A 13,649-nucleotide genomic window follows, 5' to 3' on the forward strand; every position below is an offset into this window, starting at 1 on the left:
AATGAGCACAAGTTACAGCCCTGCTCTAAGATAGATGAATATCAAAGGGAAACATATAATTCTATATTCCTTATAACTGATTATTTTGCCCCAGATAGATATAGTAGGAAACACAGGACAGATACAAATAGAAGTAGAGAGATACATCTAAACATAAAAAAAAAACTCATAAGAAAGGAATAAACAAGTAGTAGTGTACAGGAAGTAGAAATAAGGTACAGTACAAACAAAAGCAAAAGGAGATTTAAGGTCTTGCCTTATGCAAATGAGCTGACCGGATTTACATGTTGTATAATAAGGGATAAACATAAGAGAATAGTCAGTCTTCGCAAACTATCTATCACCACCAGTAGTATGAGTAAACATACAGTTAATCTGTACAGTGGATAATGAGGAATATAGATACAGTACCAAGGATAATGCATTTACAGTATTTAGCCTATTGTACAATAGGTATATGGGTAATAAGATGTGGGGCTATCAATTGTGTCATCATGAATAATGTTTGGTGGTCTATTCCAGTGGTTCTCAAAGTGGGGTCCGGGGACCCCCAGGGATCCTTGAGGGGGTTCCAGGGGGTCTCCAGCAAAATGACTTAATATACCATCAACATCAGTTGAACCACTTAACCATACGTACTGTATATACATCGGCTATTTGAAAATAGCAGATCTACAATCGCACAGCGCGTCGCAATGTGCTGTGAGCTGGTAGATCTGCAAAAATCACTATAATTCATTTGAACAACGCAAATCTTGTATGGGGGTCCCCGGCACAAAATATTTTCAGATGGGGGTCCGGTCCGCGGCCAAATACATATTAAACTGGGGGTCCTGGACATGAAAAAGTTTCAGAACCACTGGTCTATTCATTCTATCCCAGTGAATTTGATCCACCAACTATATCTTCTATCCGTCTGGTCCAGGAATGCCCACTTGCCTGCTGTGCACGTGCCTTGGTACCTCTGTGTACTGTGATGACTTGAAGCTGGACAGTGTCCCACCTCTTCCCAAAGAGACCACTCACTTCTACGCTCGCTACAACAGAATAACCAAGATCAACAAGTCAGACTTCGCTTCCATGAGTATGTTTTCCCTCTGGAATGTAAAAGGTTTTGCATGGATTGAAAAAAAAATCGTGTTTAACCCATTAAAACCGGGAACGCATCTGTGTGTAACCACTTTAACCATTATCTTATACTTTTGAATATTCAAAAATAGCAGATATACAAGCTCATAGCGCGGCACCGAGTGCCGCGCCATGAGCTTGTAGATCTGCTATTTTTGAACAATCGTAAACATTTGTGCAAATCTTTGAATATACATTCACATACATACTTTTAACTAAAATTTTCGAGGTCTCTGGAACTAAATATTTTGAGATGGGGGTCGCATATAGCAACATAAGTTTTTCAGAAAATCCCCCAGAAGTGAATATTTGAGTTACAAATGTTCGCTTTAAAAATATATATATTCAAAGATTTGCACAAATGTTCACGATTTTTCAAAAATAGCAGATCTACAAGCTCATACTGTAGCTATGAGCTTGTATATCTGCTATTTTTGAACAGTCAAAGAAATCAAAAAAATGACACAGATGCGTTCCCGGTCTTAATGGGTTAACTGTATTATTATTTATTCATACAGTACTGCTAGCCATTTTGGGGGCATCGCATTGAATCATCGTCTCAAGAGTTTGTTTGGTCGTTGCTCCCTCAGACAAACTGAAGAGGATTGACGTGACGGCCAACGAAATCACATCCATCGCGGACAACGCGTTCTCGGGTCTGCCCGCCCTGGAGGAGCTGGTGATTCGGGAAAATCACGTCTCACAGCTGCCCGCGTTGCCAGTCGGCATGACCCTCATCGATGGCAGCCATAACACCATTGGCGCGAGAGGGATTCACAAGGAGGCATTCAAAGTATGTACACACACAAACATTATAATCTGTGTCAGATAATGTATAATAAATACATTGGAAATGTCATTCATCAATAAGATCCGATTGAAGTTTCTAGGGAAACTCTTTTAATGTTAGCACGGAACGGAACTCCATCAAGGCATCTTAGCTGTTTTTTTGTATGCAGTGGTCTGCTGGGGTGGCAACATTATCAAAGGATAACAGACTGAATAAGCTAAAAAGAAAGGCTGGCTCCTTTATTGCGATAGCTCCTGAGTCTGACTCCCTGGATTACTGTAACATACTGTGAGCGCTGAGCAACACCAAGAGGCAGAGAGGGGTTATCAAAGGGGTTATTAACAAAGCAGGGAGGGGGAATAAATGCAACAACACAAATCTTTCCAACACAATTCATCCCAAATGGGGCATTTCCAAAAGTCAAGACCAGAGGTTGCCTAAAAGAAGAGCAACAGACCATTAGGGAAGAGTTCAATATAATCCATAAGCTTGAGTGTGTCGCTTACCACCCGACTAGGCGTCCCTCGCCAATAGGCTCTATGCAAAGCAGCCATATTGGAAAGAAATTAGGCCCCTTCCGTACTTCCTTCACAGGTGTTACCAATGATACTAATGAAGGTTCTGTTCCATTCAGGTCAAACAGAGTCAGGGTGCTGATAGTGTGCATGTTGGCTCACTGGAAATACTTGAGAGGGTTCCAAACGGACCCTTACGGGTCCATTTGGTTCCATTTGTACACTCTCAGAGTTATGGGGGTCCTTGCAATTAAAAGGTTTGAGAACAACTGTGCTACACTAAATGGAACAGAGCCTTCATTACTATCATTGGTAACACCTGTGAAGGAAGTAAGAAGAGGCCCAATTTCTCTCCAAAATGGCTGCTGTGCATAGAGCCTATAGGAGAGTGAGCCTCTGACTGTTGCGGTTGAGCTTCAGTTTGATTGCCCAGGCTGATCAGAACAAAGGCGTCATCACTTAAATCAGACCCAGCAGTCATCATTTGGAGTTGATTGAGAAGGCACATGGGAATGTACCTTATACCCTCAATCACTCTGCCCAGGGCAAGTCGCTGTCTGAAGAGCTGAACCTCAGCCAGAGCGCTCCTCTCACCTCAGAGAGGACGCTGGTCAGAGTGAGCCCATAGATAATACATGGGCAACTGGCGGCCACATGCGGCCCCAACCTTCACTTAATGCGGCCCGCAGGTTAATATCGGAATACTGATATACTATTGATTTCAGCTGTTACAATTCCAAAATGACCCGCTTTAATTACGTCTATACTAGTGGCTTAATGACTAGTATTGAAATTCTATTGTCTTTTTTTGTATGTATTTATTCTTTTTTTGTATGTATTTTATGTATTTGTATTTAAGTTCATAAAGTTAACATAACTATGACGAAATGAATACAAATAAAATAAACTATTTACTTTTCAGGATTCCTATAAAAAAATAGCAAAAAAAAAATCAGGATTGCAATTCAAAAATGGCATAAATACCAGATCTACAAGCTCAAAACGCGTCAATGAGGATCATCCCCTGCATGGGTCTTTTACAGCGGTGGACTAACTTACTCAACCCCAGTACTTGAGTCAAAGTATAGACACTCCTGGTCAAATATTACTCAGCTACAAGTGAAAGTTGCTCAGTCAAATGTGTACCTGAGCTTAATTACTGGGATACTTGCTGTTAAAAAAGTAATTACATTACATTAAAAAGTACATGCTTTTGAAAATACTTAGGCATTCAATTTCCCCTCTGGGGATTAATAAAGTATATAATTATCATCTAACTATATAAATGGCGACCAACTTCCGCACCCTCGGTGTCCACACCCCACAGCTCTGTTATCGACTAAACAACGCACCGCCAGACCACATGTCGCCAACTGACTCGCCACGCCGGCCGCGCTGAATTTACGCCTCGCGTAGGGGACATCTCACTGCTCAATACACCTTTTCCACCGCGCAACATAATTAATTCTACTCACCAAATGTCGGACAAAACGGAAGGGGAGGCAGCTTCGTACCGTTTACCGTGCGCACGACCTCATCACCACAACAGCACGCAGCCGCTGCGGGGTTTTTTTCCTTTTTTTCCAAACTTTTTTTTTGGTCACCATTTTCTCCAGGCACCATTTCTGGTGTAACGTCGGGTGTTTCTTTTCACCAGCCAATCACCTTTCACGTTGCCACGTCCGTTGCCACGTCGCGCTGACGTACGCTAAACAAGCGCTGCCGTGCGCACAATGCAAACGAGCCCAAAGGCGCGCCAAAATCAGCCGACCATTGCTTACACACAAAGTCAGACCTGGCAACGCAGCCTACGCCAATCATGTGTGAGAGATCTACAAGCTATGGGGCAGAGACGCCACCGTATCTTAGCAACAACTACAGCGCTCACTCTCATTGGTCGTGTCACGCTAAGAGCAGTCTCCAGACAATGGCATCGCAGACAGCTTGCTGTTACTGCTGTAGCCATCACAGGCAGTTGCAGCACGACGGACAGGGCGCTGTGATAGCTGCCATGTCGCTAACGCTAACCTGGTTGTCATGCCTGCAGCGGCTGTGCAATCACTTTGTCAACAATGCACGTTCGTGTGGTGAATGTCTATATTGCTGCTCAGTTCGTCCATTGTAGATGGTGTATGTTTGTGTGTGTCTTCTGGAGAACTATGTCGCTCCACAGCAACTACAGTAACTAACGTAATGGCAGGACCGCCCCGTGCAACAGATGTTAGGCTGCATTATGGTCATGTAGTAATTTCAGATAATTTCGCTCCGATTAGAGCAGTGTTTATCAACCCTTTCACGCCGCCCCCCCCCCCCCCCCAAATACACGTACTTGATCTGGGACCCCCCCATTCTGTTTGACTCCGTTCCACAAGTAAATATTGTGAAAATAGCCGATCTACAAGCTCGAAACGCCTCACGTTCAGAGGCTTTGTAAGCTTGGAGATCGGCTATTTTCTACATGATTGCCTCTTTCTTACATTCTTTGCCAATGTGGCCCATGTTTTCATAGCATAGTTTATTGACTACTTCTGTTGCAGAAATGGCCATTTCCTTTACTTTCGGTTTTTTATTGTCTCCGCCAGGCCGAAAGGCATGGCGCAACACTATGTTTCACCCCCTGTCCGTCCGTCTGTGATAGCTAATCTCTCACATCGTTGACTTGATCGCAGCAAAATAACAGCCCGATGTGGAGAGTCAGTGAGAGCTGGATAAACGACGTAAAATGTGTCAAAAGGAGTCTGTACGGCTGTCGATAAATGAACACATGACGTTGGTGGGAGAGCAGATATTGTGTCTTTTGGACAAACAGCAGCGTGGTGCTGATCACTAGCGTATGGTGGGTTCTAACGTGGACCGGGCCAGATTCTTAAACCGCCCGCCCCCGCCCCCTCGCGGGGGGGGGGCTCGCGCAACGACGGCTGATAAGTGACAGAATTACCATCAGCGTTAATGCAAGAGAGAGACGTGAATAAAACACAATAAAACTAATAAAACAACTGTTTACCTGGCAAGACAACCGGTTTGACGGGGAAACCGTTTTTTAATGGCCACCCATTAACTATCCGGCCGAATGCAAATAAGCCCGATTTGAAAACAAAGGCGTGCTAATGTTGTTATGTAGATTTTTTGTTTTTTTTCCCCTGGCAGTGGGGGAGCAGAGTTTTCCAGACCGGGCCATGGCCCCATTGGCCTCTATGACGATACGCCCTTGGTGCTGATGTTTGTTGTGTGAAGCAGCTTAATGTCAGAGTGTTTGTGTTGGAGCGCCTCAGTGCGGCTGCAGAGTTCATGTGCAACCTCTTCCAGAGAGACACAGAGACACTAGAAACTCTGCTGGGGAAAAAAAACACTGCTGGGCATTGACTTTCCTATGGACATTGATCTACACACTGCAGGTATATCTGCTACACACACAACATCAAACTACACACTGCAGGTATGATGCAGCGTTTGCATTACAGCCAGCATGCCAGCGTAGTTCCCATATGGTTTCAAGGTGGGCTAAACCATATGGACCCCATGTCAGCAATGTCAGCGGCATCCACTTCAGTCCCAACTGCGATGCCCATGCAGGCTATAAGTAGCTTCTACCTGGCCCTTAGGTGGGCCCCAACTAGCCATGTTTATGTGGGACCAAGGCGGGTCCTAACTGGGTTTGCCCATGCAGGCTTTAACTGGGTTCTACCTGGGCCCTAGGTGTACCCTAACCAACCACAGTGCAGTGCCCATCGCTCCAATTGTTGTGACGTCAGGGCTCTCAATACTGCACATTGGTGGAGGAGGAGGGGCCGCAGGGCGACCGCACACATCGCTGAACCAATGGTAGCCCACGGATGTTTCCTCTGTGGATTTACAATCTGCCCCTCTATGCCACATATCATCCGCACTACAGGGTCTTCACTGACCGAGCCACGGCCCCACTGACCCTCATGACGCTACGCCACTTAAACGTGCGGCAGCATGCGCTGGGTTGCCAGGTTTGCACAGCCTGCGCCAGAAACAAGCAACCACCTTCATGAAAAAAAAAAAAACACCGAAATGGTCCGCAATGTTCCAGGGGTGTCCCCGCGCGTCCCAACACTCCACAGGGGGTCAGTGGACCATCAGGGGGTCCGCGGACCCCCTGTGGACCCCCTGAAACATAACAAATATTATTTCTTCAAATTTTTTCCTTTTTCAAAAATATTTTTCCACAGTTTCACTCCGGCGATTTGGGTCCCCCAATATACACACGGCTGGGCCCCGTGCGCGGCTGGGGTTGAGGGGGGCGTAGCCCCCCGAAACTCTAGTATTAAAATAAACCTCTAAGATCAAATTTAAATGGACAATAAAGCATTAAGATCTGATCTGAAAAGTTTAGGAATTCCATATGGTCTGTGTTTAAGCAGGCGCTGATACATGTATAAAGAGCTGTACCTTCTCCCCGTTGTGTCCAGGATATGTCAGGCCTGCAGTACCTGTATCTTACGGACAACCACATCGATCACATCCCTGTGCCTCTACCAGACAGCCTGCGATCTCTGCACCTACAGGTAACTTGTACCTCGTGACCACCAAGCAGGGGAGTCATTTGGGGTCTCAGGGCAATTGCCACCCCCTAGTGTTCACATGTAACCTCAAATTCAGTTATTTTATGCATATTATTTCGGAGCGTGTTTTGCAGATGAATGTGATTTCGCTGAGTACATCTCAATCCGTGACACATGTTATAGATATGCGTTTGGTTGTCTCCATACATTAACCACATTCAACCTGGCATCCCTGTTTTGGCCATGGCATTATAGGCAAACATTTCTGTTGAGAGAAGTCACATTAAATGTGAACACCTTTTTAAATGGGTGCAGGTGGTATTCTAGAAAATGAGGACGGAAATGTCACTTTTTTTGTTGACCGTCACACCCGTTTGTCCTTTATGGCCCCTAGACTCTGGCTGTTTAACCTCCAGGAAGTGTTGTAGATCTGCAATTTCTTTTTAAATAATGAAAATTTGTGCGAATCTTTGAATACATATATTTTTAAAGTGTACATTTGTAACTCAAATCTTTGCTTCTGGGGATTCTACCAATGCCTTCTAAATCCTAACAAGGGCATAGTCAAGCACCCCCAAATTGATATGTATTTGGCCACGGACCCCCATCTCAAAATGTGTTGTTCCAAGGACCCCCACAGAGGCAAAGATTTGAGTTAAAAATGTTCGCTTTAATTTTTATATATATATATATATACATATATATATATACATATATATATATATACATATATATATATATATATACATATATATATATATATATACATATATATATATATATACATACATACATATATATATATATATATACATACATATATATATATATATATATATATATATATATATATATATATATTCAAAGATTTGCACACATTCACAATTTTCAAAAAAATAGCAGATCTACAAGCTCGTAGCTGCGCTATGAGCTTGTAGATCTGCTATTCTTGAAAAGCCAAAGAAATCTAAAATTATGCTTTCCCAGTCTAAATGGATGAATGAATATTGAATTACATTAAATGTTCTCTCCGTGTGCCCTTTCTCCCAGCGAAACAATATTCAAGTGATGCACGAGGACACGTTCTGCAACCTGAAAGATTTCAACTACATCAGGAACGCACTGGAGGACATCCGTTTGGACGGAAACCCCATCAACCTCAGCAGGACCCCGCAGGCTTACATCTGCCTGCCCCGCATACCCATCGGGGATCTCATCTAACCACACACAGACACACACACACACACACACACACACACGCACACACTCTTGCACACTGACTCACTCCCACACACACACATCTTTGCACATACTGACACATAGGAGACCACACATGCACATTCACAACACACACAGATTAACAAATCACTCACCACCGCAATGTACAGCGTACGCATCAGTACAAATGTAAGTATGTATACTTTACGTGCAAGACAAGTCATGTTGACGGTTAAACATCCACACATAATGTACATAACCTCAGCCAGGTATCTATAGACGGTCATACGGTATTTATCATTCATGCACATACAGACAATCATCTACCTTCCTATTGTTTGGAAATATTATCTAACCTGAGCAAAACACACACACACACACACACACACACACAGTATACATGTACATACACACGCGCACACAAACTGACAATTTCAATCTCTCACTCCCCTGAATTGCCCAAACACACACACAAACACACAAGAACTTTGTCAATAGCCAAAATGTTCCGCAACTTGATTAAGAGAGTAAAACAATAAATGATGAAATTCAGAGAAATCGTTTTATTGATGAAACCCTGAAATATCACGTATGTTTTTGTTTTGTGTCTGTTCAAGACTGGTGCTGACAACCAGTAATATTGTTTAAATATGTTTGTTTTGTAAAGAAATAATAATATTAATATTAAATCTAACATTTTTGGAAATCTTCATTATACTAGCATAAAATCTATTGAAGCTGGAGCTCAATGAAAGGTAAATTGAGTATCTAATGCAATAAAAGAAGCATTTAAACACAATCATTTGTTGTAAAGTCTGTACTGTAATATAAAATATATATTCTGGAAAAAAAACTTTTTTTTACATGAACTGCAATATTTGGTATATACATTTCAAAAAGTGATGTGTTGACCATGCACAATAGCCTATATATAAGACTCTAGGTTATAGAGTCCACTATTTTAAGATTATAATTTTTTGATTTGAGGAGGGGGGGGGGGGGGGGTGGGGATGTTGTTGAATGTGATGGGGTTAAGAATAATAATGATTTATAGCTTGCTATTGTGTGCTCTGTATGGAATTACCACAATTGAATAAAGTTGTTCTGATGACCTCTCCAAAGAGAGAGTGGCTTAACGTTTTCATTGACAGCTTATTTTTGAGGTACATACAGTACATGTAATGTACATTATTGTTATGATTTGCTTGAAAATGTCTACAAACGTTTTAAGTCTGAAACCATACTCAGAATATTTTACCACTGAGGGGAGAAGTCTTGCTTAAAGCTACAATCCAAAACGTAATGCATAAAATATTATTTTAACCAATCTGTATGGTTAAGTATGTTAATACAGTGTTAATACTATATACTGTAAATAGCACATATGTAGTTGGTTGGAGGTGCCTCCCTACTCTTCCACTGAGAAATGTAGACCCTTACTGTTTGACAATGTCAATAAAGTTATTTGAATAAGACACTAGATGCGCTGCCATCTTTACTGTAGTCCGGACATTGTTGAAATGACCCCATTTGTTGGGATAGGACATTATGGAATGTAGCTTTAAACACACAATCTTTACATGAACAACAGTGATCATCAGCAGTCATGAATTGTTCAATGGCCATGTGTTTATTGAAAATACTTGTACGCCTATCAACTTCGGCTAATAGGTCTGATTCTCACAGCCTATGAAACACATGTTTTAGGTTAGTCAGAAATTCTCAATAAGATTTTCAAACAACATGAGAAAGCGCTCCTTCCTGTCCATGGTCTTGTAGTCTTTGGTTTTGTCTTCCTCACAGCCTGCCGTCTTCTCTATCGTCTTTTCCTGTCTTTCCAGGCAGCTTCTGTCTCGCTGCAGGGACAAGCGATCTGTGGCGACGGCGCCTCTGTCCTTCTCCAGCATGGTCTTCTCCCTCTCCATCATAACCTTCTCTCTCTCCAGCGTGGCCTTCTCTCTCTCCACCGAGGCTCGCTCCCGGTCCAGCATGGCGAACTCTCTCTCCAGCATCACCCTCTCTCTTTCCAGGACCTGCTTTTCCCTCTCCAACACCTGTCTCTCGCTCTCCACCATCGCTCTCTCGCTTTCTAACAGGGCCCTCTCGCTCTCCAACTCGTGCATGGCGTCTTCCATGTCCTTGTTGCTTCCTCTCCGTGCCCGCTCCTCCTCCTCCTCCTCCTCTTCGTTGTCTCCGTTGAGAACGACGTGGACCTCGCTCCTGTCCTCCGTCAAAGCGGGCGAGGCTGAAGCCGTGATGGAGATCTGCTTCCTCTTGTGGCTGGAGGAGGCGGGTAAGGAGTCTGTGTTGTCGTGAGGAACGGCCTTCAGGACGGGAGCGCTGCCGTCTAGACGACCCGTCATGGCGTCGTCCAGCAGGGTGAAATGAGGCCATTTGTCGGGGAAGACCTTCACCCCAAGTGGAGGGCTCTTCAAATCCTAAACAAAATATAAAAGGAACAACTTTAATCATTCCACAAGGGGACATTCAGTTGTCATCAGCAGCTGGTGGCAGGATAGATTCAATTCAATTCAATTCAATTCAAACTTTATTCCAGACACACAAGGGGTCCATAGAGTACATACAAATATCACACAACAAATAGATAACAAGAAAGACTTATAAAAAACATAAAATCATACATAGAGGCTGACTCTCCAGTGTTTACGCAGCCTGGATGAGTACCGGAGACAGCTCTTCCCAGGATTGACTATATCCTCAATAATACTGTTCCGGGACCCATCCAGGCGAGACATGAATCCATACATAGAGTGTCTTAACTCTTACGAGAGCCTCACAAGTGTGGATTCCACATAGACACAAAGAGATAGAGATGTTGATTAAAAGAGGGCAGAGGTTATAGGACAGAAATGTAGTGCACACACACACATCCATGCAAGAACACTAGATACTTCTCTAGAGTGAGTGATGCCCATGGGCATAACACCAGAAGGAGATCATCTGACCTTGTTCCCACAGAATTTGGCTCAAACATGGGTAAAATGCAATGTACTACGTTGCCACCAAAATGTGGAATGATCTACCAAAAGACAGGTTCTCGAAGGTTCTCGACTCCCTCCCCAAACTCAAAACTAACATAAAATAATTCCTGTCGTCAAAATACAAGTGAGCATAGTTTAACTCCTCGAACACCTTGATAGTAGAATCCTCTGACCCCCTCGCCTCCTTTATTAATATACCTTATGATTCTGCTGCTTTACTTCATTGATGTTTTGCCGTATATTTGTATTGTATGTATTGTATTACTGATGAATTGAAGCCCCTGGGGCTTTTTGTGTTATCCTTTTAGCATTACCTTTGACTGTAACAGGTCTGTACTGTTAATAATCATGTTAATAAAGTATTCAATCAATCAAAAAGTGCATGTGACAGCATTTTTTTACCGTTTAAAGGCCAGCTTCAGAGGATCTAAGGGACAAGGTAGGCTAATATCTAAGAAGCATGTTCATTAGACAGGTTCATTGAAATGTAACCACATTAACCATAGTGTACCTATTTTGGGCAGATCATTATATGTAGGCGGCATTTTCAAACACGTTATGCATGTATGGATCCTTTTTTTTGTGTGTAGATTGTAGATTGGTTATTTGCACTATTTGTCGTATGACGGTGTATACAGGGCTTAAGTGGTTAATGATTTAAAACCCAATAAAAAGGATCTTAGAATGTATTATGCAACTTAGAGGCAACCAATGCAGGACATTTTAAATGGGTGCAATGTGGGCAATAGTTGTAGTAGTACTAGTAGTGGTATAGTTGCAGTGGTGGTGGTGGTAGCAGTAGTATAGCACTAGTACCTTATATTTCCTCTTCAGGTTTTCCCATTTCTTGGCTGCCTGACTGTGGGTCATCTTTTGCTGCAACCCCATATGTTTTAGTAGTGTTCTGCAACAAATAAACAATCAGTTAGTAAAAGGTTCACTCCAGGTGAACTCAACCTCACAAGTTTAAAGAGGTGTAAAGGAGTGTGTGAATTTGTTTGTGCAAGCTACTCACAAATTGCAGTTACATTTTAAATAAGAAGAACAGGAGTAAAATAAATAAATACAAAATAAGGAAACAAAACTAATATCAAATAGGCCTATACATAAAGTATGTATAAATAATGGTTCTTTAATCTGAAAAAGTTATGGAATTACAATTGTGATCCATCAGCATCTATCAACAGTATTCTTGTCCACATTATTCATTTCCAAATATATTCACTAATTAACTAATAATTGTTGTCCTATTGTACCTCCATGCCAATGGGCAAGAATTTCTCCTTCCAGAAAAAAGGAATTTGTTTGAAACTCTCAGTCTGACAAAGTCTTGAACTTCCCTCTGACTCACTGTGAGAAAGGGAATTTGGAATTAGAACACATGGGGGAACAAGTTATTGTGCCAAAAGGAGATTTGTGTAAATGGATGAACAAGAGATTAACATGGAACATATGCTTTAGATAAATAGTACTGTACAAATGAAACATAGATGGAAATAAAAATCCATATCCATAGAATCAAGTTAAATTATAATCAGTGGTGTAAAGTAAATAAGCACATTTACCCAAGTACTGTACTTAAGTACAATTTTGAGGTATTTTTTACTTTCTTCAGTATTTCCAATACTTTTACTTCTACTCCACTACATCTCAGAGGCCCCACTTAAGCCCTAAATATATTTCGGCCATTCGAAAATAGCCGATCTACAAGCTCATCAATGCCTCGCGATGCGATGCATTATGAGCTTGTAGATCTGCCATTTTCAAAATATTTGTATACATTTTGAACTTGTGAAATGGGACATTCTGCATATTGCATAATGAGCACTTTCTACTTTTGGTACTTTAAGTACATTTTGATACCAATACTTTTCGTATTTTTATTCAAGTACATTTTTTATTCCGGACTTTTACTTTGTAACAGAGTATTTCTACGTTGCAGCATTGATACTTTTACTCAAGTAAAAAATGCGAGTACTTTCTCCACCGCTGAATAATACGTCATTCTTTCAAGGCCACTTGCTACAGTAGCTACTAGCAAGTGAGCCAAGTACGTCAACATGTGTCCAAAACAATGATGTAATACTTACACTTATATGTGTACTCCACGGGGTTAAATGCATCATATGTGGTGTGGGTATACGCGTGGTCGTGGTCTGTGTCTTCCATTGTTTTATTTTAATATTTCCTTGACGTTGTAGGAGACAGGAGAAGTGTACTTTACAAGAAAAGGCTGCTTGTTGTGTTCCTCCTTCATAGGGAGCTCTGTTCTTCTTCATTAGCTTTTAAGGTAAACGCTATGACGCTCTCTGCCGCCACCTGTAGGACTAGGGGATTTCCATTTGAAGGTAAATAAATACTGTTTCTCAGTGGTTCTCAGTGGTGTAAAGTAACGAAGTAAATTTACGTAAGTACTGTACTTAAGTAAAATTTTGATGTATTTGTACTTTACTTGAGTATTTCCAAT

General features: G+C 41.9%; 2 protein-coding genes across 2 annotated transcripts in view; one reads left to right on the forward strand and one right to left on the reverse strand.

Moving 5' to 3' along the window:
- The window catches only part of LOC311039785 (uncharacterized protein), a 28,318-nt gene extending 19,177 nt beyond the window's left edge, over positions 1 to 9,141 (forward strand). The window contains exons 7-10 of the mRNA XM_084049766.1: positions 926 to 1,084; positions 1,719 to 1,921; positions 6,870 to 6,965; positions 8,013 to 9,141. Coding sequence (XP_083905892.1) covers positions 926 to 1,084; positions 1,719 to 1,921; positions 6,870 to 6,965; positions 8,013 to 8,183 — 629 coding nt within the window. The 3' untranslated portion in view covers positions 8,184 to 9,141. The remainder of the gene's footprint in view (positions 1 to 925; positions 1,085 to 1,718; positions 1,922 to 6,869; positions 6,966 to 8,012) is intronic.
- Positions 9,142 to 9,200: 59 nt separating this feature from the next.
- LOC311040194 (uncharacterized protein) lies at positions 9,201 to 13,410 on the reverse strand. The gene is made up of 4 exons (XM_084050308.1): positions 13,273 to 13,410; positions 12,439 to 12,532; positions 11,999 to 12,086; positions 9,201 to 10,618 (listed from the first exon to the last, which is right to left on the reverse strand). Exons 1-4 carry the CDS (start codon positions 13,349 to 13,351, stop codon positions 9,893 to 9,895), a joined length of 987 nt encoding a protein of 328 aa, XP_083906434.1. The 5' UTR covers positions 13,352 to 13,410; the 3' UTR covers positions 9,201 to 9,892.
- Positions 13,411 to 13,649: the final 239 nt, after the last annotated feature.

Source organism: Gymnoscopelus microlampas (assembly GCF_963454915.1).
Source record: "Gymnoscopelus microlampas genome assembly, chromosome: 23".
Classification (NCBI taxonomy): domain Eukaryota; kingdom Metazoa; phylum Chordata; class Actinopteri; order Myctophiformes; family Myctophidae; genus Gymnoscopelus; species Gymnoscopelus microlampas.